At 48.4% G+C, this 24,833-nt stretch overlaps 3 protein-coding genes and 2 pseudogenes across 3 annotated transcripts; 3 read left to right on the top strand and 2 right to left on the bottom strand.

Annotated features, from left to right (window-relative positions):
* Positions 1-6,031: 6,031 nt before the first annotated feature.
* LOC147988165 (uncharacterized) lies at positions 6,032-7,819 on the top strand. The gene is made up of 3 exons (XM_087534107.1): positions 6,032-6,687; positions 6,765-6,882; positions 6,977-7,819. The coding sequence occupies exons 1-3, from the start codon at positions 6,032-6,034 to the stop codon at positions 7,817-7,819; spliced, it is 1,617 nt and encodes a 538-aa protein (XP_087390233.1).
* A 750-nt stretch (positions 7,820-8,569) lies between these two features.
* On the top strand, positions 8,570-11,885 carry LOC125539167 (uncharacterized). Its single transcript, XM_087546403.1, has 4 exons — positions 8,570-8,679; positions 8,763-8,982; positions 9,077-9,222; positions 11,837-11,885. Exons 1-4 carry the CDS (start codon positions 8,570-8,572, stop codon positions 11,883-11,885), a joined length of 525 nt encoding a protein of 174 aa, XP_087402529.1.
* A 5,573-nt stretch (positions 11,886-17,458) lies between these two features.
* LOC125540828 (cytochrome P450 716B1-like) lies at positions 17,459-19,590 on the top strand. The gene is made up of 3 exons (XM_048704376.2): positions 17,459-18,413; positions 18,836-19,023; positions 19,202-19,590. The coding sequence occupies exons 1-3, from the start codon at positions 17,459-17,461 to the stop codon at positions 19,493-19,495; spliced, it is 1,437 nt and encodes a 478-aa protein (XP_048560333.2). The 3' UTR covers positions 19,496-19,590.
* Positions 19,591-22,454: 2,864 nt separating this feature from the next.
* Positions 22,455-23,920, bottom strand: LOC125537748 (malvidin galactosylase UGT88C3 pseudogene; annotated as a pseudogene).
* Positions 23,359-23,914, bottom strand: LOC147988164 (malvidin galactosylase UGT88C3 pseudogene; annotated as a pseudogene).
* Positions 23,921-24,833: the final 913 nt, after the last annotated feature.

The raw sequence follows: 24,833 nt of genomic DNA, 5'->3' as shown, positions 1-24,833 counted from the left end.
AAGCCGAGCTGCACAAAATAGCTCACGGTTTAAAGTAAGCACACGGTATCTACTGGAAAAGGCACTCGGCTTACAGCTCGCGGTCGGCAAAGATGCCAGCCACGGGTCGATAATAGAGACAGTGGACGGCGCCGTCACGGAGCATCCAATAAGCCGTGTGCCAGATGGATGCACTTGGCTTATAGGCTATATAAGCCGAGTGCCTACGGGTACACTCGGCTTATAGGCTATATAAGTCGTGCGCTAGACCACGGTACTCGGCTTATATTGTATATAAGCCGTGTGGCAGCTGAAAGCACTAAGGTTATATTTATGCAAAATTTGTTTAACGATTTTCCATTGTATTTATTATTTCTGTTTAATTATTATTTCTCCCTCACCCACTTTTCCCTAAATAGTTTTCATGGGTCATATCTTCGATGCCCTCGATTTACTGGTGGTTGGGCATGCCTCTCCGTCGTCTGCCTCCTTTGAGAGCACGAGAAGTTTCAAGGACAACGTAGCAGTACCAGTGGTTGGGCCATTCAATGATGCCGTGATAGCACCCGAGGATTTTCGGCATCATATGACTTTCCGAGGATTCAAACGGTTGGATCAGGCATGCCGCCGAGGTAATTTCGCACTACCAATGGCTGGGCACACCCCTTTCTCGACTGTACATGGCATATGCATGTTGCAAATACATCACATATGATTTTCCATGCCGCTTCTGGGAATGATGTCATGTGCCGCCTTGCGGATCTGCAATTTCCGGCGCTGAAACCCTAGAAGTGCAATAAATGTCTCAAATATTGGAGGCGCGTCCGAAAAATGCGGGGGCCTGACACGTGTCATACGATGGCCTCCTTTGAGAGCACGAGTAGTTTCAAGGCCAACGGAGAAACATCTCCCGCAATTCCCTCACAAACCCGATACGTTCTCTCTCGATACTGAGAGACTACCTCGGAGATGGTGCAGTTTACAAGCGGCCTCAGGTGAGGTCTATAAGAAACGCGCCCAAACTTTTACCACACCCTACATGGACCATTCAATGACTCCGTGACAACTCCCGAGGATTTCTGGCATCATACGACTTTCCAAGGATTCAAACGGTTGGATCAGTCATGCCGCCGAGGTAATGTCACACTACCAATGACTGGGCATGCCCCTCTATCGTCTGCACATGGCATGCGCATGTCGCAAATACATCACATGTGATTTCCCATGCCGCTTCTGGGCATGATTTCCTGTGCCGCCTTGCAGATCTGCAATTTCCGGCGCTGAAACCCTAGAAGTGCAATAAATATCTCAAATATTGCAGGCGCGTCCAAAAAATGCGGGGGCCTGGCACGTGCCATTCGATGGCCTCCTTTGAGAGCACGAGAAGTTTTGAGGCCAACGGAGTAACATGTCCTGCAATTCCTTCACAAACCCGAGACGTTCTCTCTCGATACCGAGAGACTACATTGAAGATGGTGCAGTTTACAAGCGGCCTCAGGTGAGGCCTATAAGAAACGCGCCCAAACTTTTACCACACCATACACAGACCATTTGATGACACCGTGACAGCTCCCGAGGATTTCCGGCATCATACGATTTTTCGAGGATTCAAACGGTTGGATCTGGCATGCCACCGAGGTAATTTCGCACTACCTATGGTGGGCAAGCCCATCTCTCGTTTGCACATGGCATACACATGTCGCAACTACATAACATATGATTTTCCATGCCGCTTCTGGGCATGATTTCATGTGTCCCCTTGTAGATCTGCAATTTCCGGCGCTGAAACTCTAGAAGTGCAATAAATGTCTCAAATATTGCAGGCGGGTCCGAAAAATGCGGGGGCCTGGCACGTGTTATTGGATGGCCTCCTTTGAGAGCACGAGAGGTTTCGAGGCCAACAGAGCAACATGGCCCGCAATTCCTTCACAAACCCGAGACGTTCTCTCTCGATACCGAGAGACTACCTCGAAGATGGTGTAGTTTACAAGCGGCCTCAGGTGAGACCTACAAGAAACGCGCCCAAACTTTTACCACACCCTACATGGACCATTCGATGACTCCGTGACAGCTCCTGAGGATTTCCGGCATCATACGATTTTCCGAGGATTCAAACAGTTGGATCAGACATGCCGCCAAGGTAATTTCAGACCACTGATGGCTAGGCATGCCCCTCTCTCATCTGCACGTGGCATACGAATGTCGCAAATACATCACATAGGATCGTGGGCAGTTTACGTTCAAACCTATTCCGAGTCCGGTCGAACACATAGATCATGCGGGCCTTACTGATGGGTGAAATCTCCAAAAACATAGAGCCAATGAAATAAAAATACAATAAAAATTTAAGTATAATAAAATACAATTAAATAAAACACAGAGAATTTTAGAAGTAAAGTGATAAAATTTTTGTATTGAAATAAAAAAACAAAAAATATAGTAGTGTAAACCATGTAATCTGTTGTGACACTCGGCTTACCCTCTGCTCTAGGCTTAGCTATGAGCGCGGGACTTCGCCAAAAAAGACGCGCGTAGAGCTGATTTTGCCCCAAATCGACCGCGCACACGCTCTGTTTTCCCCCTCCTCTGACTCCTCCCAGCACCGCCCCCATCTCTCCTCGCCCCGCCGCCGCCCCCTGAACCCTCCGCCGCGCCGCCACCCACCTCGCGCCGCCGCCCATCCTCCACCCACCGGCGGCATCGCTATCACCCACCGGCGCCGCGCCCTCCTCCACTTCAGCAGAGTTGCCCCAGATCCGCCCCGACCATGAGCGCCGCTGAGCTGGCCCTCCCATCAGCGCCGCCGCCCCTCCCCGACCGCTAGGGTTGAGGTCTCCACGCCATCTTCCCTCCGCCGGCAGGTACCCCGTCCCTCCCCCTCCTCTCTCTCTCTCTCTCTCTCTCTCTCTCTCTCTTTGACTGTCCTATTTCTTCTCTCTTCAGCAGGTCCGGCTGCTCTGGCGGCAAGGTGTCCCCTCCTCGTTTGCGAGAACAACTGCAGGCAGGTCTTGGTTCCGTCCCTCCCCCAATTGCATCTTCAGGGAGTCGAGAAGAAACAACAACAGGTCTTGGTTCCCCCTCTCCCCCAACAACAGCAGGCAGATCGATTTTTCTTCTCTGAACCTTCTCGAATGATGGAATCTCAGATTCATATATCCCTACAAATTACAAACCTTCTCATCTTGCCAAAAAAAATTGTATGCATGTCCACTGATTAAAACAAGCACTTCGATAGTTTGCAAATTTATTTGAATGCAATCGTGATGGACACAGCAAAGTGTATGAGATGCAGCATGTAATCCCTTGTGAAGAGCTTTCATGATAAAAGAAGCATTTTTGTTTTATATTTGAAAGCTTTAACATGGTATATTAGAAAGGAGTGGCCAGAGCACATATTTGTTTTTGTTACGGAAATACAAGTGTTGTCACTGTAAATACAAAAGGAGTGGGTAGAGCACCTATTCTGCATGTGAATTATATTTAGTCCCAATTTGCAAGTTTGCATGTGGATTATGTTTGATCCCAATTTTCACTTTATTGCAGGACATGCATTAGTTTGACGTCGAGACCGTTGTCGCAGAGCTTCTTGCTGGACGGACGACCGGCACCGAACACGCTTCGAGGGTAAGAATCATTCGCCTCGTAGGATTTATGTATATGTAAATCATGTAGCTAGCTAGTCGCGTTACCTGTGCGTCTCCCGTTCGAAAGAGTTACATTATTTATAAATATGCAATCTTTGTATATTTATAATAGTAACTCTTTCGAATTGTCCAGCGTTTTCCACGGACAGCCCGAGGATGTGTAGGCTGGCTTCATTTTTATGCTCTACCCCGATCCGATACAGGATTTCGGCAGCGTCTTCCCATTGTTCTTTGAATGCACATTCTCTCGGCTTGTTGCCGAGACGTGTATTTGGAGAACAGCGGGGAGGTGCTGCCGAAATTCTGTGTGGATCGGAGTAGTGCATGAAAACGAAGCCACCTACACATCCTCGGGTGGGATTAGGACCTATCCTTACCTATTAGATAGTTTGAGTTCATGCCGTAAAACATGAATAATTGTAATTAATTGAACTAATACTGGATGAAACTACTTGGTCAATGAAAATACATCAGATGGAGGATCGTGAGTGGATGTATAGTGGCGGGCTGAGTGGGGGGAAGGTGTGCTTCCAGAATGGATTACAAAGACGAATCAGTTCTTGGAAGCAGCATTTGCCAGGCACACAAGGTGTGGTGTAGTGTGGTGCCCCTGCACTATCTGCGGCAACAAGAAGGAAAAACAAAGGATGAAATGGGTCGACACCTTCTCAAGAATGGGTTTATGCTAGACTACCACCGGTGGGTCGCACATGGTGAGTCTGAGCCCCAACGTGCGAGAAAGGAGGTGGTACGGCAACGCACAAGCTCACCCGAATATGTTACTCATGTTGAATTCATGCTAGAAGACCTAGAAAATGCTGCAGCGCCTGAAAATCCAGTCGTAGGTGAAGGGGGACAGGGGGAGGAGGATGAAGAGCAAAGGACTAAGAAGTTCTATGAAACTTTGAATGGGGCACAAAGACCACTACACGGGCATACAGAGGTCACTCAACTGGATGGCATTGCACACCTTCTTGCTGTGAAGTCACAGTTTGGTTGGAGTAAATCATCCTTCGATACACTTCTGACCGTTATTCGCACTATATTGCCAAAAGACAACATTCTGCCAAAGAACATGTACGAGTCGAACAAAATCTTCCGTGAACTTAAGCTGCCATATGAGCGAATACATGTTTGTCCAAACACATGCATCTTATTTAGGAAAGAACATGTGAATGCAAATTACTGTCCAAAGTGCAAATCATCTAGGTATATTGAGGTCAAAGGTGATGATGGTCAGAAGCGGCAGCTCACAATCCCCCAGAAGGTCCTTCGGTATCTTGATCCCATACCAAGGATCCAACGTCTCTTTATGTCCGCCGAATCTGCCCGAAACATGAGGTGGGAAGCAGAAGGGACTAGATACCGGCCTAAGATAGTGATACACCCGTCTGATGCTGCAGCATGGAAGGAGTTCGTTAAGCGATACCCAAACAAAGCTGGCAAATAGGACAGTGTAGCAATTGCGGTTACAACCGATGGGTTCAATCCATTTGGCATGACTAACGCCACATACAGCTGTTGGCCCGTGTTTGTTATTCCGATGAATCTCCCCCCCCCCCCCCCCCGGCTTCTGCATGAAACGACAATACATGTTCTTGTCGCTCGTAATTCCAGGTCCTGGATATCCGGGGAAGAAGATGAGTCTGTACTTGGAGCCGCTTGTGGATGACTTGATGGTTGCTTGGGATAAAGGAATACGGACATACAACGCCCTAACAAAGAAGCACTTCGATATGTATGTTTGGTACTTCACATCCCTGCATGACCTACCGGCACGTGCGATTTTCTGCGGCTGGTGTGTACATGGGAAATGGCCTTGCCCGGTGTGTATGCAGAATTTGATGTTCTATTGGCTGAAGAAAGGTGGGAAGTATACCTGCTTTGACAAGCACCGTCCGTTCCTTCGTCCTGATCATCCATTCAGACAAGACAAAAAGAACTTTGAGAAAGGTAAAGTTACCAATGCTCCACCCCCACCTGTGATGACCGGTCACATGATCAAGGCTCAGTTAGATGGTCTCCAGCCCAATGCTACGGGGTCAGGTTTTGTCGGATATGGAGAGACACACAACTGGACTCACATACCAAGCTTGTGGAGGCTCCCTTACTTTCAGGATATCCTCCTTCCACATAACATTGATGTAATGCACACTGAGAAGAATATCGCTGAGGCCCTTTTTGGCACAATCTTCGACACTGAGAAGACGGAAGACAACGTCAAGGCCAGACTTGATCAAGAGAAACTCTGTGATAGGCCACATTTAAATATGATCGAACCTGGACCCAAAAGAAAAGGGTGGGGCAAGCCACCGGCCCCATTCTGCCCTGCAAGGAAGCATAGGAAGGTAATGATGCAGTGGGTCTTGGACAAATTGCGGTTCTCTGATGGGTACGCAGGAAATATAATGAAGGGAGTGAATATGAATACATTGCGAATAGGGGGGCTCAAGAGCCATGACTATCATGTCTGGCTTGAGCGAGTAATGCCGGTGATGATTCGAGGCTATGTCTCCGAGGAGATTTGGCGAGTGCTGGCGGAGTTGAGCTATTTCTTTCGTCAGCTTTGTGCTAAAGAGTTAGACCCAAAAGTTATTGAGAAGCTGGAGAAACAGGCACCAGAGTTGGTGTGCAAGCTTGAGATGATCTTTCCACCAAGCTTCTTTAATCCGATGCAGCATATGATCTTGCATCTTCCGTCTGAGGCACGATTGGGCGGGCCTGTGCAGTACCGTTGGATGTATGCACCTGAGAGAGAAAATAAGAATCTTCGTGCCAAGTGCAAGAATAAATGCGGTATTGAAGCATCCATAGTCGAGGCCTACCTCAATGAGGAGGTGTCAAACAACACAACAAAGTACTATGATCCCAATATTCCCACTCAGCATAATCCAGTCCTTCGTTACAATGTCATCACCCCAGACGATCTGCCCCCACTTAGCATCTTCGCAGGGGTAGGTGGCAGAGCAAGTGCTAGAAGGCCTAGGCACATCAAACATCCAAAGTGGACAACCATTATGTCGTATGTGTTGACAAACATGCCGGAAGTACAACCGTACATCGAGTAAGTGCTCCTATATTTTTTTGCAAATAATCACAATTAAGTTTGTGACTAACTTAGCTTCTTTCTCACTACTATAGCGAATTCACACTTGAATGTTGGAACCTAGAAAGGCCCCCTACCGAGGAGGAGAGGGAACATATCTTTAAAAGAGGCGGTAAAGGAAATGGCGGCTTCATTCCTTGGTACGCGGCAAAAGTATGGCAATCTGTCCAACTTTCTTTTTGTGTCAACATTTCAAATTGGTCTTACTTCCAACTCACACAGCAAACCTTTCTTATGAAACTTGTAGGCAAAAAGGGACCCTATGAGAGCCGATTTGAAAGATTTTGCTAGAGGCTTCACATCTTCCGCTAAGAAATTAAATGCTTACGATGTGAATGGGTATCGCTTCCATACCCATTCTTATGATACAAATCGGCCCGGTCAAAAGACTATAAATAGTGGGGTCATAACACCAGGGACAGATGGACTTCAATACTATGGAAGAATCGAGGAAATGATCGAGCTGGATTACGGTTTGGGCGACCGGGTGAACCCCGTTGTATTCAGATGCCATTGGTTTGACCCAATTAGAGTCAGGTGGTACCCAGACATTGGGTGGGTCGAAATTCAGCGAGCATACAAGTATGACGGAGATGATGTCTATATTTTGGCTAACCAGGCCAAGTCGGTGTTCTATCTATTGTACGCGTGCCAAACCGCGAAGAACCTGAAGGGCTGGGATGTTGTGATCAATGTACCCACACATAGTAAACCAGCTGCTCCAACCGATGAAGATTACCAACGCATAAACCCCAACACATATGAGGGTGAGTTCTACCAGGAAGATGGGCTCACAGGAGAATTTAGTATTCACTTGCCCACTGACGACGATGACATGGAGCTAGACGATGATCAAGATGAAGATGAGGGCATTGAAGCAGGGGAAGAGCCAGACGATGATGAAATCATTGAAGACCCGATGGACCTGAATTTACTTGAGCGAGCCCGTCTAGGTGAAGACGATGAGCCAGATGGTCCACCTGCAGACTATGCTCCAGAATGGTGGGACGACATGCGCGACAATGATGATGAAACTCTCGGGCTAACTAATGATCCAAACGATGAGGACTATGACTTTTGGAACTTGTAATAATTCTATGTACTATGACCTTGTACCAATGAGACGCGTGCGATAGTGATGATGTACTTTTGGATGAAAACCAAGTCTATGTACTATGAACTTGTACTCCTGAATGTAAACTTTGTCGAGCTACCTACTTGATGTACTTCTAACTGTAAGACAACTCTATGCACTATGAACTTGTTCTTCCTGCCAAGTTCTCGCCCTATGATTTTGAACTTATGCATATGATTTTTTTATGATAACATATGAACTTTTAAACATGGACTTCCGAATTGCTCTACTTTTGTTTTGCATATGAAGTTTTCAACATGAACTAATTGAACTACTCTTTCTCATAGCAGGTGACTGAAAGATGCCAGGCAACAAAAGGAACAAAGGGAACAAAGTTGCAAGCATTGGCAATGTGATTGAAAGGTTAGGCAAGGTGAGGAGGGTCATAAAGAAGGGCACCGGTGCGGCAACTTCCATACAGGCAGGCAGGGCCAAACCTACACAGCGAGCCACGATGGATGGTACCCAAGGTAGACGACGTGCTCATACCACTGTATCCCGTGTTGCTAGCCCTATCCCCTCCGTCCATTCCGAGGAGGAATCGAGGAGGAAGCGGAGGAGGAGAGGGAGGATGAGCTAGTTGTGGAGGAGGATGAGAGGGAGGAGTCGGAGGAGAGGGAGGAGTCAGAGGAGGAGAGGGAGGAGGAGCCGGTTGTGGAGGAGTTAGAGGAGAGAGAGTATGAGGTGGAGACATCGGCAGAGAATATGGAATGGCCGGTTCCTAAGGAGAGCAAAATCTGGTTGCGTGGGGTGTCCATGCTCCCTTCGAGACCATATGCACATAAGGGCCTCATTGTCAAACCAGCCGGTCTGAGGTAAGTGTTTGTGTGGACTCTTACTTGCGTCTTTACTTTTAAGATTTTGCAGATACTAACTTACTTGCCTTTTCATTGTGCAGGGCCTTGGTGGTTGATGGAGAAGACATAAAAGTGCCACGCCAGCCAAGTAGCATCATTGGATGTCTTTGCAGGCATTATTACCCTGGCCTGGTCCCCATAGGAGACGGTGAGGAGGAGCCAGCTTGGTCTTGGGAGCATTGGAAACGAGCTCCAGATACCAAAGACAAGTGGGGCAGGGTGTATGGTAGTGCCGCCGAGCGGGTGGTCAATGATTTTTGGGTAAAATTCTTTGTCAATTTTCATAGTTATTTCTTTGCCAATCTTTAAAATCATTGCACTAATAAATGTTTTATCCTCTTATGCTCTTTGGCAGGACTTCTTTACTTGCGCCGAGGGTATGAAGGATGAAGCTAATGAGGTTGTGGAGGCGATTTCCAAGAAGATTGTCCAAGACATGCCCTATGAGGCGCGCGTTGATGCTGTGGTGAAGTATTTCGCGCACGAACGCAAAATGCTTCTATGAGGCGCGCGTTGATGCTGTGGTGAAGTATTTCGCGCACGAACGCAAAATGCTTCTCAAAAAGTCTCTAGCCCGGAGAGTGCATCTCACCCGTTCCATGTACATGAAGGTAGTTTCCTTTTACTTATGATTGCCTGGATCAAAACAACTTACTTTCATTCCTAAGTTGGATGTATTTGGCATACTTCAGGCGGTTCCCTCATGGTGCAACAACAATGTTCCTTGCTACCAGCAAATCATATGCAAATGGATAGACCCGGAGTGGAGGGCCCAACATCGAATGGCTTCGGAGCGGCATGCCTTGATGGGTGGTCCGGTACACCTTCAAGGCAACCTCAACCTCCACGCTTACGTGCAGAAGAAGGTAATAATATCATTCGGCTTCTCAACTTCTAAACTTGTGCTCTTATGGATGTTATTGCTTCTATTGCAGAATAGGGAGAGAGGTGAGGGCCAAGAGAAGCTCAATACCTTCACGGGATTATGTCTCCCGCAAGTCAAAGAAACCGGAAGGGGGGTGGGTCAACCCAGGCGCTGGATTGAGGATTGATGCATACAGTGGGAAGTTCAAGGAGCACAACGGGCCTGACTCTGATCCGGCCTCACATGACATTGACGCTACAATTTCCCTCCAGTCGGGAGATGGCAAGAAGGGTGGTCGGTTATATGTTGGCGACGGTGCCATCCGTAAGAAGGACATCCCAAAACACTCTCACCTCCGTGCTACCACGTCGAGCTCAGGTCCTGCTATAGAGCATCGCCCACAGCCTGGGCTGCACGTGCTCCATCAACTCGAGGTATCTTTTGCTTCATCGACCTTCCTTGTGATTTCTTCTTTGTATTGCAACGATGGTGAACTTGTTGTGATGGCATATTGTAGGCCAATGCCAGGCTTCGAGAGGAGGAAGCCATGAAAATGCAGCAGGCCCTGTTTCAACAGCAAGAATTCATGGTTAAACAATAGGCAATCCTGCAGGAGACATTTGCTCAACTCAGAAATAATATGCAGGGTTCCACTTTGCCCGTTCTTCCTCCTCTTCCGACTCTTCCTAATTTCAACTTTGTAAGTCTCTGAACTTTTCAATCATGCATCTTACCTTCATGCTTGAAGATCATGAATCTTACCATCTCATCCTCTCGTGCTTCAAGTTTTCTCAGTCGGGACAAGGCTCCAATAACTGTGTGGTAGGTGGATCTTCACCTGGCCAAGCAAGTCCAGTGACACCCACTACGGTTCATGTCGCTTCGACCTCCCCGCAACAATGATCACTTGAGGTAGTCGTCCATGTTTGTCCATTGTTGATGCTTGCGTCTTCTCGTTGCTTGTGCTTCTCAACTTAAAACTTGTGCATTGTTGATGGTAGAGTCCACAAGCGTCGATGCTTATATTGTACATACTTCCTAGCTTCTATTTGAGCCTCATATGTTGATGCTTGTTGACTCTTTTTCCTTATCCATCTTTGCAACTTATCTTTAGAAACTCATGCGTGTGATAATGGACTTATAGGTTTGCATTGTGGATGGCGTTGACGGTGGGCATATATGCTGCGGTGGAGCTCATTGGTTCATGCTTGGTGTGAACTTGGAACTCATGATCCTTTAATTTGTGAACCTCTGGTTGCATATGTATGTATGTTGTTGTGAACCTTCGTTGGATATGTATGCACTGTGTGGACCTGAAACTTACGGTCCTTTCGTTTGTGATCTTCTGTTGCATACCTATGCATATGTGGACTCTGCACTCATGTACGGCTGGATATATGTATTACTTGATATATGTTTGTTGGTCATGGTCATGTACTGCTGGATACATATATTTGTTGGATATATGTGCTGCTGGATAGATGTACTACTGTATATATGTTGTTGCTGCTCCCTGAAGTGATATATGTGCTGCTGGATAGATGTATTTGTGTATATATGTTGTTGCTGCTCCCTGAAGCGCCTGTATATATGTTATATGGCCTAAAAGCCGTGTAGCCCAGCACCTGGCACCCGGCTTATGGCCTATAAGCCGTGTATCCCAGCACCTGGCACCCGGCTTATAAGCCATATGGCTGTGGCCAACACATAAGCCGTGTATCCCAGCACCTGGCACCCGGTTTATAGACCATCTGGACACATGAGCAGGCTATATAAACCGTGTACCTCAGTTAACCGGTACCTGGCTTATATATGTATATAAAAACCGCGCTGTTGTCGGCGGAACTCGGCTTATATAGTAACCGTGCGGTTTGCGGTTGCACCCGGCTTATATATAAACCGTGTGTTCACGGTCGCACCCGGCTTATATATAAACCATGTGTTCGCGGTCGCACCCGGCTTATATATAAACCGTGCGTTCACGGTCGTACCCGGCTTATATATAAACCGTGCGTTCGCGGTCGCACCCAGCTTATATATAAACCGTGCGTCGGCAGTTGCACCCGGCTTATATATAAACCGTGCCCTGACAACGGCACTCGACTTATATAGACGGTGACACATGGCCGTTAACATCAGGCTACCGTCAGGTTACTTTATTAAACCGGGAGCCCTATGAAAATACTCGGTTTATACATAAGCCGGGCTTTTTCGGTTCGGCTCTCGGCTTATATAGTATAAGCCGGTCGACTGTAAACCGAGTGCTATAAGCCGGGAGTTTTACTCGGCTTATATATAAACCAAGTTTATATCAATGTAAGCCGAGTGTATTTGCTACACGGCTTATAAGTTTTTCCCTGTAGTGATGGCCTGCTAGCATGGCCGATATGACTTTGGCGATTGTGAAGTTCTAGTTCACGGGGCCTCGGAAGGCTGCCGATTAATTACGTCCGTGATTCGAAGTCGCAAACCATGTCGGATTAAGCTATTGCAATGATCGTCGTCTTCAAGTCTCATCTTCTCCAAGTGCTCGGTGTGGACGATGATGATGATGTTAGGGAATAGAAGGGTGGAGCGGTGCATCTGTCACTCTGGCGATTCTTGGTAGTATATCTCCGGCTTGTGGATGTCCAATGATGAAGATGTCTGGCCTCGTCAGCTCAGACAGATGGGTGGCCCTCGCCCCGTCTTATCGATGTCCGATGATGAAGAAGTCTGGCTTCGTCAGCTCAGACAGATGGGTGGCTCTCGCCTTGTCGGTGCCCGGCCTGGTGGTGTCTGCATCGTCGGTGTCGGACTGGGTGTCTTGCCTTCGCCTCGTTGGTGTCAGGCAAGATAGGGGTAGCTTCATCGAAAAAGGACATGTCGGTGAACTGGCTTCGCATGGTCGAAGCTCGGACGATGTTGGGGAACAGTCATGATGTAGAAGTCGGGGTAGACTTGAGTGTTTCCGCGTAGCATGCGGCGTCGCTTTAAGATGACGAGCTCGTCGATGTTGACCTCGGGGCGTCGCAGTTACGGGGACGACCTCTGCTCGGTTTAGACGGTTGGTGTCGTAGAATGGCGACATGTCGGTGCACTCGGGATCCTCGCCTGGCGATAAGTGCAATATGATAGCGACATCATGTGGATGTACGGTGGAGACGATGTAGATCCTCGCCAGATGATGAGCTGATGAGGTTTGCGACGCCGTGTCGATGTAGTCCGTCGACTTGTCGTGGCAATTGGCGTCCTCACCGGGAGAGAGGTTGATGAATATGGCGACGTCATGTTGATGTAGTAGCCTTCCACGTTGAGCCGGAGGTTGGTGATGACGGCACTGGCGCGGTTGATGAAGATGTGAAGACGATGCAGGGCAGGTTGTACATCTACGAAGTCCACGGCGAAGCCAGATTGCTCGCCGGCAACGCCATCGCATGATCTTCATATTTGGTCATGTCGTGTGGGGCAGAGCTAGCAACCAGTTGCACGTGGACTAGCTCCAGTCTTCCCTCCGTTGTGATTCACATCGCCCACTCGCTCGACGCCCTGAAATGGGAGAGGTGGATAAAGAGAGAAAGAGGTAGATGGAAGATGAAGTACTTAGGCATGCCACCAGAGAAGTTGGACTTCGTGACTTCACTTTTCAAGTAGTTGAGGTAGATAGTGATGAAGCCTTGGACGTCGGCCGCCTCCTCCTCGCGTGCACATGGCTTCCGTTGGCGCGCATAGTCGCGCGCTGCTTTGGTTGCTTCTGTCTCTCTGGGTGGGTGCCTACCTTTGGTGTGCGCTCTGACTCGCCGCTCACGAATGTCCATTAGTGCAGAATTAGCCTTTAGTTCCTGTTCGTAAGGTCCTTTAGTCTCGGTTCACTAACCGAGACTAAATGGTGGGGACTAAAGCTCCCCCCTCCTTCCCTCCCTAGTCCCGATTCGTCATGGCCGGGACCAAAGGCCGGGGGCTAGGGGACCTTTAGTCCCGGTTGGTGACACCAACCAGGACTAGAGATTTAGGGTAGGGTTTTTTATTTATGAATCATGGTTTATTTTTCCTTTCCATTTTGTGTTTTCCATTTAATTGTTTATCATTTCAAACATATTTTACACTATTGCAGTTTTCAAGTGCCATTGCTATCACATACTGTACACGTCATATATAATAGAATTTCTCATACGACCACACACACACATACATATATAATTTCTCCTATAATTTGCAGACCATTACATGCAGGCATTAGGTGTAACGGTATTCTCCTTCGGGAGCTATGACCTGGTCAAGCAAAAATCCCACAATTTCCTCTTGAAGTGCTCATATGCGGTCCGTTGGTAGGAGCTTATCCTGCATCTCTTGCATCTTTATTAAAGAAGGAGATCAATATGAATATATTAGTTGTGTGTATATAGATTGGATCATTGAGAAAAACACCTTTCAATTGTGTTTACGTACCCAAAGTTGTCTTGCAGATGTGCTTCTTTCAGACGTCATCGTGCGAATGTTCTCGCAAATGTAGTGCGCACATAAATTATTCCCCGACGCCCGTCTCATGCACTTTACGAGAATAGAATTCAATCAGATAATAATTAATCAAGCACGATAATGATATTTAAACTAGAATTAAAGAGATGCGCGGACGTGGGTCGCACCCATTTTAGCTCTTGTTTCCATTGGCCTCTAACCTTTTTGATGAACTTATGTCAAACCCTGCCCGTCGGCAACGAGAATGAATACAAGAGTTATTAATTAGTTGATATCAGGAAACAAACTAAAGAGGCCGACATAGTGCGATAATGATTGAAATTACCTGTCAGGCATGTCCTTCACAATTGAGTATTCTTGAGGTTCTTTAAGTAGTGAGTCCAGTACGTAAACTTTTCTCTCGTCAACTTTAATGATTAACAGGATCCAGTGAAAACTGCATGCACACATGTTTGTATAATTAAGCAGGCATGTGCATAACTCATCAACTACACTTATTAACATCTAGTAAGCAAAACATAATTTGTAGTACAAGACAGTAATACTCACCCGAAGTTGTAAGAAAGTAGTATTTCTGGTTGGGTATTTAGTCGCTTCAAAAACTGTAGCAAGTTTTGCTCTGTTTCATTTTAGAGATGTGACCACATCTCTTCATTAACGGTATTTGGGTCAATGAACCTAATGCCATAGCATGCATCTCTTTTCATTTCATAAGTCTTCATTCTACATAATACCATAGAAAATAATATAGTGAGGATAATTACAGGTAATGAACGAGCACATAGAGACTTAAATTACAGAAAGAAATCACGTACAAACAATAGTAACCGACGAACGATTTGTCGAGTGCGTCTTGATTGAATAACTGTAATATTTCTTGAAACTCAACCCACAAATCTTTTGCATTGAAGTAATGCTCTACCTTGACTTTCACCACGAGGGCATCTCGCCTGTTCTTTATTTCTCTCATGTACCACTCATGCAATCTATGCATTTTAGTTGATAGAAGCGGGACCTCCTCAGGCCTGACCAGAGGTTGACCAGGGACATACTTCTATGCTACTTCGCCATCTTTAATCCCGGCGATAGGCTCGATCTCTAGGAGTTGATAAACAGTGACACCGGCCTCTTTAGCCATCCTTCTATGACCGTGGTTATTAGCAGCTTATCGGCGGTACTCACATATGTGGTTGTACAATGAGCAGGGGATCGATTGCACTGCTTGTTCTCCCGGCTGGGGAATAGTTTTCCTGCATTTTTTACCTGCTTGGCTCAAGCTCGAGCTCGACTCCTTGTTTTTTTGTGCATGATATAACTTCTTAATAAAGCGCTCATAGTCTGAGTTCGTTCTCTTCGCAGCCGGTTGAGAATTATCAATAGTGTGTTGTACGAATCCCTCAGGTATTTTCTCCTTTGGTGGTGGCGGCGGTTTCGTTGCAAAATGGGCCTTCACTTGCGCAGCCACTTCGGCGTTGTTTTCCTTCATAGTCATCTCGTAAGCCAACTTTGTTTTGGCAGGAGGAGAGGCTTTCTTGCTTGGTGATCTCTTCCGTTTTGGAGAAGGCTGACACACCGAGATCGATATGGCTGACTCGCGCTGGTGGGCTCCGTCTCGGGGTGGAGTGCTGGAGTTGGCTGACGCGGTGGTGGACTAGCGCCGTGCTCTGTCTCGGGCAGGGTTGGAGTTGGCTGATGCGGTGGCCGACTTGGAGGAGGAGTCGGCTGACGCGGTGGCGCACTTGGAGGAGGAGTTGGCTGACGCGGTGGTGGAGTTGGAGGAGCAGGAGTTGGCTGACGCGGTGGCGCACTTGGAGGAGGAGCCAGCTGATGCGATGGACTTGGAGGAGGAGGCAGCTGACGCGGCGGACATGGAGGAGCAGTCGGTGGCCTTGGAAAGACAATGCAATCATTTCTCCATAGAATGATGTGGTGTATGGCGTCTCCTAGTGTGCACTCCTGTCACCTCCAGGAATGTCAAGCTCTAGCCCATCATATACCGACATTACTTCATCCACCCCAACATGAGCATAGCGACCTGGAATCAGATTGCCGTGGAAGGTTGCTTTAGGGGGTTTTGCTAAAGCATAGCCATCCGCCACCTTCATGGATATGTTCTTCACTTTCATGTGTGTAGCTCACAAGGTGTCGTACCTTTGATATCATCCATGAGGTATGTAGCCAGCAGTGCATCATCGGCCTGGGTGGAACCCACACTTCTTTTCACCATAGATGAGACGGTGCTATCCAATGTTGGATCTTCATGTTGCTGCCGCGCTGAGATGCCCTTTCCTAGCTAAGTGAGTCGATCTGCTCTTGCTAGCGCATGAAAGCGCATTCCAACTCCGTGTGCTTTGATTCTACCAGTTGAAGGCGAACTGCTTCCTCCTTCCTCTACTCCTCCTCCAACTTCCTCTTCTCCTCCTCCTGCTGCTTCTTTCTCACACGGCTTCTGTATGTGGCGTTCCAATCCACAAACCCGTCTAACCATGGAACGACGCCTTTACCTTGTGTTCGTCCCGGGTGTTTAGGATTCTTCAGGGCGCGCTTAACCTCGTCATTCTCTCTCCTGGGCTTGAACGCCCCTGTTCGAGCCTCTTGTATTGCAAGGAGTAAAACGTCGGTGGCTTCTTTAAGACTTGCCCGCTTCATAACCAGCCCTGTATTTGTGTCAAACTTCCCCCCATGCACATAAAACTAAATCCGGCACCTGTCGGGCAAACTCAATGCAACTGGAGTGACCCTTGCAACAACCATCTGTTCCTCAGCTTGATCCCACTTAGGCTGGCCGACCTGGTAGCTACCTGGTCCCAGAGTATGGTGCCACTTTTTTTCGCAGCATTAATCTTGTTTATTCTCGACCATTCGAGAGCTGCTTCCGATTCCTTGAACTTCACGAAAGAGACCCAGAGATCTCTTGCCTTCACGAAAAACACCGATCAAGATGACCAGCTTGAGAGAGAAAAATCCGGAGCAATGGCTCGGGAAAAGGACTCTTTACGGCAGCCGATCAACATGACCGACGGACAAACCCTAGATACAGGCGGCGCGGCCCTCAGCGGCAGTCATGGAGGCCGGCCGCCCCGGTGGCGGCGCGCAGGGCGGAAGCGGTGGGCGGCGGCTTGGGTTGGATCGGTTAGGCTAGTACCATGTTAGAGGGATTGGTAAAACCATTGATTATTGCTTGAGCTTCGTCGGCATATATATAGGAATACAATGAGCAACTTGAAGTATAATACAAGGCAGGACCAAATCCTAGTCTATCCTATATTTTCTAATATTCAAAATACTCAACAAGCAGAATAAGAGTTTGTTATCAGAATATATTATGTATGTATGTATGTATGTATGTATGTACATGGTATATTAGTGATATATAGGCAAGGCAAGGCACAGAGAAGCAGAGTGGATCGAAAAATGGATTATTTGCTCAAAGTCATGGTAGCAGTAGCACTCGTCTTGGTCACGGCCTCGGCCATAGCCATCCACCTCCTGACCACCAGATCCAAGAAGAAATCGAAGGTGCCCCCTGGCTCCCTTGGCTTACCGGTGATCGGTCACACCCTTGGCTTCCTCCGTTCCCTCCGCGGCAACACCTCCGACCGGTGGATACAGGACCGGATCAACAGGTATGGGCCGGTTTCCAAGCTATCGCTCTTCTGCACGCCGACGGTTCTCCTGGCGGGGGGGCCGGCGGCCAACAAGATGCTCTTCTTCAGCGGCATGCTTCGGCAGAGGCAGGCCCGGTCCGTCCACCGTATTATCGGGGAGAAGAGCATCCTCGACCTGCACGGCGACGAGCACTGCCGCATCCGCGGGGCACTAATGGAGTTCCTCAAGCCCGACATGCTCAGGGAGTATGTCGGGAGGGTTGACGCCAAGGTGAGGCAGCACCTAGAGGAGAAGTGGTACGGCCGCTCCACCGTGACGGTGCAGCCACTCATGAGGCAGCTCACGTTCGAGGTCATAACCTCGCTGCTCTTCGGCCTCGAGGCCGGGGCCGAGCGGGACGCCCTGGCAGAGGACTTGGTGCGCATGCTGGAGGGCATGTTCTCCATCGCCGTGAACCTGCCCTTGACGCGCTTCAGCCGGAGCCTCAAGGCCAGCCGAAGGGTTCGGCAGCTGCTGGAGGGGATCACCGTCGACAAGCAGGCTAAGCTGCGACACGGCAAGGCCTCGCCCAACAACGACCTCATCACCCGCCTGCTCAGCCTCACGGACCAACAGGGCAACCAGCTGCTGACCAACCAGGAGATCGTCGAAAACAGCATGGTCGCCCTGATTGCCGGCCATGACTCCACCTCTGTACTCATCACTTTCATGGTCCGGCAACTTGCCAATGATCCGGTCAACCTCGCCCGGATGGTGCAAGGTATATACGCATGCTTTAATTAATTAACTATTACCTTTTCCTCCTTCTTAATGTTTGTGTGTGTTTCGTTTGCGCCATGGTTTCCAATTATAGTTTCGGAAAAATTTCTCCGCCAGCCGAGCTCACCAAAATTCAGTGAATTTCACCGATTTCAGCTTTTTGCATTTTAAGCCAAATGACCGAATATTCACTTGATTTCAATTGAAAAATTTTAAAAATATTTGAATTCTTGTGCAGTACTGAAATTACTGAAATATTTTGGCCATAACGTAATTATTTTAGTGTCTATTGAAATTGCGGAAATTCAATGAATATCATTAAAATCTCACTACCATGATTACCACGTGCGTCTTGGTATGTACGTATGTATGCGTGTTTCTATATGTATATTGTGTGTAAGCCCTGAGAACATCCACACTCAGAGCAACAAGAGATTGCAAAGAACAAAGCTCATGGAGAGCCCCTGGCCTGGGAAGACCTCACAAAGATGAAGTTCACATGGCGGGTCGCACAGGAGACACTTCGCCTCGTCCCTCCACTATTCGGCAGCTTCAGAACAGCAATCCAAGACATGGAGTTCAAAGGCTACTGCATCCCAAAAGGATGGCAGGTCTGTCCACTTCTCACGTACCAATATAAGTAGTAGTAGTAGTAGTAGTAGTAGTAGTAGTAGTAGTAGTAGTAGTAGTAGTAGTAGTAGTAGTAGTATATAGCTAGTTGCACGTACCAACAATAATATAGATACAAATTAATGCAAAAATTTATAGTTGATCCTCTTTAACTATCAGGTGTATTTGTCGTCGACCGGAACGCACATGGACCCGACCATCTTCCATGAGCCTGCCAAGTTCGACCCCTCCCGGTTCGAGTCCGCCATGCCACCATGCTCCTTCATGGCGTTCGGTGGCGGCCCCACAATATGCCCTGGTATGGAGTTTGCCAAGATGGGAACATTGGTGACCATGCACCACCTGGTGACACACTTCAAATGGAAGCTTTGCTGCAAGGAGAACACTTACGCCAGGGACCCCTTCCCCGCGGCATTGCATGGGCTGCCCATAAAACTCGAGCAGTACATGTGACCTCTCTTTAATTGAATGCCACCAGAGTAACCATCAATCCTATAGGGTTTGCAAAATAAGGAGCTAGGCTGCTGCTACAACACAAAAGATGCCTATTGGAGGACTCTTGTAATATGATGTTTGAATTTTAGCATGCATGTATGGGTGGCTTGCCACCTACTCTCTCTCTCTCTCTCTCTCTCTCTCTCTCTCCCGGTTTATCTCAAAAATTTCGTTTTTCCCTTTGGTAAAGTCTCAATTCTATTTCTCCACATCACATGTTCAAATTTCAAGGTGTATTAAATTGTTGCATGTATGGATTAAGAGAAAACTCATCAATGCATGTAAATATTTTTGGCCATTTATTGGTCACGCATGCATGCATTGCAAGTAATGCATTTACAAACACAATTTTTTGAGGAAATTGAGTGCATTAATGGAGTACTTTTGCAAAATACAAAAACTATTCCTCCGCTCCCTATCTACCTTGGTTGATGAGATTTTTGAATCAAGACCTGTAAACCGGAAGGGAGGGAATAGTTTTTATGACAATCGTTTGCTTCACCTTTGTGATAATTAGGGCTACCTGCATCTTGTATGCACACGCCATGAGTAATGAACTAATATATTTTCAAAACCAAAACTTATCATAAGATTGCCTGTATCTTGGTAAAAATTGTCATGGATTTCAATGGGTCATATCTCACATCCCAAATGTTTTCCAAATCTGAAATGTTTAAAATTTCACAGGGAATTAATTTTTTTTCCTTGAAATGTTTGAGCTTCCTTGCTATTTAATTAGCTAGAATTTCCAATGATTCTTTGAGCATGCTAAAAGAAACCCGAAGAGCCACAAATTAAGGAGGAAACACAAAAGGGGTAAAAAAGAAAGTAAGTTAAATCTAAGAGAATTTGACAAAATAAATATTCAAAACAGAAGATAAATAAAATCGATGGAATCCAAATAGTAAAAAAAGAAACTAATTTCAACATAGGGAATCATACAATGGAATAATAAAATTTTAAGACCTGGAAATTACTTGAAGGAAATAAATGACCAAAAGGCCCAATAAGATGCTCATATTTTACGAATATAACAAAATAAATATAGGTCAAGTTTGCAATTGAAAGAAAACCAAATTCGAAACAGATTTTTAATTTAGAAAGAAACAAAAAAGGGAAAGGAAAGAAAAAACGAAACTAATGTACATGCACGTCACAGCTAGCATAGCCCAGCCCAACCACCTAGATCGAAGCAGTATGCCCGCGTTAAGTCATAGGCGTTCGATCAAGATCCAATGATGCACAACACACCCAAGCTCTCTCTCTCTCTCTCTCTCTCTCTCTCTCTCTCTCTCTCTCTCTAACGCCGACAGGTTGGACCCCCACATGAGCACATCCATCGTCAACCTCCTGCAAAGCCCGCCGTGCACAACCTCCCACGCCCGCTGCCCTCCCGTGCACGCTAGCGCCCATGGAGCTGACCTGTAAGACCTTGTCTTTTTTTTGCCCCAAGAACCTGACCACATTGCCGGCAGGCTGCTCGGTGACGAGACCCCATTACCCGACTATGCCCTAGTCAAATGCCGGCCAAATCCTAGCGGCGCAACCCCTGCCTCGATGAATCACTACCACATCCGCACCCCCCGATGACGTGTGCACCTCTTAGATATTCTCTGCTCGCCCAAAGCACCCTGCAACCCCAACCTTGCCATAGACCGACCCCCCCCCCCATAGCAACTCCGGCGAGCCCCGTAAACTTTTTTGAAACTTTAGTGCAGTCTCCCTGTACGTTAGTTGGGGCAGTGGAGATGGGATATTGTTTATGGTGTACAGGAAGGTGACGAAGGAGATGGAACATTGTACAGAGAGGAGAGAGGGGCAGATGGGAATGTGTGCATGAAAAATGCTTTGTGGTAGAATGATTTTGTTTTCTGCACAGATCACAGGATCTAATGAAAGGTGAACATACAGCACCCACTCTCTCTTCTCGAGCAGGACACAAACCCTAACAAAACTAGAAGAAACATCTGAAAATAGGGCCCTCCCCCAGGTAAGGGCCTGGATCCACCGCGCCGCCATGGCCCTAAGGCCACTAGAGACGAGGCGGACCGGCGGCGGCGGCGGCGGGGGAAGAGGAACCCTAGGATTTTCTTAGGGGATGAGGTGACTATGTACCCCCTTTCTCTTTCTAATACATATGAATAAAAATATATTTTCACATATATAAATTGCTAAAATAATATAACACTATTATTTGCAATTTTGAATAATGAATACTTTTTAGTCTGGGAGGAAAAAAAAGAGAAACCTAAAATAGTGTGAGGGTGTAGGTGAGTAGCTGCTCTGCCACAACAGAAGAGTGCAAAGATTTAATAAGGGATTTTGCTAAAGTTAATTTCACACATTGCTTCCGAGAAGCAAATACTGCAGCAGACGGATTAGCTAAACATCGCTATAGTTCTAGATCTCAAAGCTTTTGGGATGTGTCTATGCGTGATTTTATGTCCCACCTTCATGTAAATGACCTATCTATTATCTGAGAAGTAAAGTAATTTTACTGTCAAAAGAAAAGAAAGGAGTACCTTCTTTAATTTGCCGCAACTCCTCGATTGATAAGTTCTAATTATTTTGGTAATACATAATAGATAATTATACTGAATAATTACTTTGTGATTCTAAAAATTGAATGGGTTACGATCCACGAAAGCGATTGACCCGAAGACCTTTCAGAAAAAAATGAAATCATCTACAAAAGATATTTTCTGAAATTAAACAAAAATGAAATCAGTGCCAACACATCGAACTACAAACCACCTTCTAATAAAATGTTAAAACAGAAATGGCAAAAGTCAATGAATTAGCAAGTTACTTCTGATAAAGCATTCATTGGCAAGATGAGATTGTAACATTCATTAATTCTGAAAACAACAATTCTGAATTTTATTAGACAGTCACATAGTACTCCCTCCGTCCCATAACATAGAGCGTTTTTTACACTAGAAGGAGTACATTTTAGGTAGCATGAAAAAAATTTACTGGTTGGTGCGTAGTATATCCTGGGCGAGCCTGCCCAGTGCAGTGTAGGAGGAGCCTCCCCCGTCGTGGACGGCCTTCCTGCATACGGCCTTCATCTCGGCGGCCTTAGCCCTTGCCTTGCTCCCGTCGTGGGAGTCGGCGTCCATGAGCGCCTTGACGGCGCGTTCCAGCTCCGACGCCTCAACGAAGTTGTTCCTGTTCCTGTCCACCTCCATGGCCACGGCCACGCCCGTGTAGGCCACCAGCGTGAAGGCGTTGAGGTGCTGCTCGGCGTAGAGCGGCCACGGCACCATGGGCACGCCGAACCACAGGCTCTCGAGGGTGGAGTTCCACCCGCAGTGCGTCACGAAGCCTCCTACGGCGGCGTGCCCGAGTATCTCCTTCTGCGGCGCCTTGGTCGGCCACACCAGGCCCTTCCCCTTGGTCCTCTCCAAGAAGCCCTCTGGCAGCAGCTCCCCGAGGTCCGCGTCCGTGGGTTGTAGCGGCGTGTCGGGTGCCGGCGGGCCACGCAGCACCCACAGGAACCTGTGCCCGCTGCGCTCCAGCCCGTGTGCCACCTCGTGTGCCTGCGCCGCCGTGGAGAACCCTGCGCTCCCGAAGCACAGGAACACTACCGAGGCCAGAGGCTGCGCCTCCAGCCACAGCTCGCACGCATGCGCCTGCTCGGCCTGCGCCGGGAAAGAGAGCACTGGGCCTACTGGATACAGCGTCGGGCCATTGCCGGCGATGGCAGCAACGACGCTCTGCTCCAGCTCGGCCGCCGTGTTAATGATGACGCCGTTGGCTTTCCAGGAAACGCCTGCCATGGTACATGAACCATGTGTAGTTGGGGTTCTTCTTGTCCATCAACCCCACCGGGAGGCACAAGGGCGGCACCGGAGGCAGCCCAGGCAGGGACAACATGCCTTGCATCTCCCCGAACTCCACGGTCACCTCCTCGTGGAGCGCCGGCAAGCGGACCAAGAGTGCATAGAAGGCGGCATGGGCGGTGAAGTAGACGTAGGCCGGCACGGAGAGCTCGCGGCTCACATCCAGCAGCGTCGTGCCGAAGAAGTCGATGAGTAGCGCGGCCACCGGGCAAGTCATCGCGGACATGGCCGCCTTCACGTGCTCTGCGTGCAGCTCAACAAATCGGGAGACGAACTCCTCGATGCCCACGGAGTCCGTCGGGGGCTCCACGGCCGGGAGCTGGTGGAAGCGAATGTCCAGGCCGGAAGCTTCCTCCCGGGCTACGTGACCGGCCACCTCGGACCTGTCACTCTCGGACGGCGCCTGCATCACTAGCACCGTCAGCGACAGGGCCCCGCCACAGCGGGCAAGCAGCCGCTTGCCGACATCGAGCATGGACAGAAGGTGGCCGGCGGGCCAGATGGGCACCAAAACCACGGTCTGGGTTGCCATCGACAATCTAACTAGCTATTGGCCGGTGATGAACCTAGTCCTTGCTTGGGAAGAAGTTGATGCTCGGCAAATATTTATGGACGTTGCTAACTTCCAAACGATCGGAATATTGCAACAGATCCGACTGATGCTTTCTCTTTTCTTTAGGCTCCAACGCTGACTTCTAAACCTCCCGCATCCGTTCGGACCATGTTGTACCGACACGATCCGAACAGCGGAAGCCACCCAAAGTGGGTCTATATTGATCTGCGCGGCGGTCCGGACGCGTTTTCTCTCGTAAATCAGAGACAAACATTAGGGGGCTTTGTGGGAGTCTGGACCGCTCCCAAGCCCGCTTCTGACCACACTGGCCAACCCAAACCCTTAACCCGCGCCTCCCTGTTTTTCATCCCACGGTCCGTGTCGCATTCAAGCCGGCCCAAGGCATGCAGCGGCTGGCATTGATGTCGCGATTTGACCGGACGAGAAGGCGGCGCAGACGGACGCGACCTCTCTGGCGTCGCCGCTGCTTCAGTGCGGACACCGCGTCCCTAGGAACCAACTCGATCCGGACGCTACGCCGCAATGAAGCGGGCTGACCGCCCCCCCCCCCCCCCCCCCCCCCCCCCCGCCGGTCTGGCATGGTCATGACAATTTAAGCCGTGCTCCGGCACCGTTCAGATCTGCACCCTCCGGAGCACGGCACCATCCTCCTCTCCGAGCCCGCGGCGATACCGAAGTCCTGGTTCTCTGTGGCGGTAGGCGGCACCGATGGAAGTTCCTCGTCAAACGAATCGTGGCGTAGCTGCCCTCGCTCACCTAGACCATTTGCATCCATGGTGGCAGGCTTCTCCGGTGACGAGGAGGAGCAGTCACAGCAATGGCCCCATATCCTCTTGGAGGCGGCTCTGATGGACGAAGAATTTGCCCCTCGGATGTA

This window comes from Triticum urartu, chromosome 1A (genome assembly GCF_056163025.1).
Source record: "Triticum urartu cultivar PI428250 chromosome 1A, HENAU_Tu73, whole genome shotgun sequence".
Lineage (NCBI taxonomy): Eukaryota > Viridiplantae > Streptophyta > Magnoliopsida > Poales > Poaceae > Triticum > Triticum urartu.
The sequence above is the reverse complement of the archived record's forward strand: the minus strand, read 5'-3'. Positions and strand labels throughout refer to the sequence as shown.

Excerpts from the sequence above, each read along its gene's own strand:
- LOC147988165 (XM_087534107.1), top strand. The coding sequence starts at position 6,032 with ATGAAGGGAGTGAATATGAATACATTGCGAATAGGGGGGCTCAAGAGC. Across the intron at positions 6,688-6,764 it reads GAAGTACAACCGTACATCGA|CGAATTCACACTTGAATGTT; the intron begins GTAAGTGCTCCT and ends TCACTACTATAG. Across the intron at positions 6,883-6,976 it reads TTCCTTGGTACGCGGCAAAA|GCAAAAAGGGACCCTATGAG; the intron begins GTATGGCAATCT and ends TGAAACTTGTAG.
- LOC125539167 (XM_087546403.1), top strand. The coding sequence starts at position 8,570 with ATGGAATGGCCGGTTCCTAAGGAGAGCAAAATCTGGTTGCGTGGGGTG. Across the intron at positions 8,680-8,762 it reads GTCAAACCAGCCGGTCTGAG|GGCCTTGGTGGTTGATGGAG; the intron begins GTAAGTGTTTGT and ends TTCATTGTGCAG. Across the intron at positions 9,223-11,836 it reads CACGAACGCAAAATGCTTCT|CTGTAAACCGAGTGCTATAA; the intron begins ATGAGGCGCGCG and ends TAAGCCGGTCGA.
- LOC125540828 (XM_048704376.2), top strand. The coding sequence starts at position 17,459 with ATGGATTATTTGCTCAAAGTCATGGTAGCAGTAGCACTCGTCTTGGTC. Across the intron at positions 18,414-18,835 it reads CCTCGCCCGGATGGTGCAAG|AGCAACAAGAGATTGCAAAG; the intron begins GTATATACGCAT and ends ATCCACACTCAG. Across the intron at positions 19,024-19,201 it reads GCATCCCAAAAGGATGGCAG|GTGTATTTGTCGTCGACCGG; the intron begins GTCTGTCCACTT and ends TTTAACTATCAG.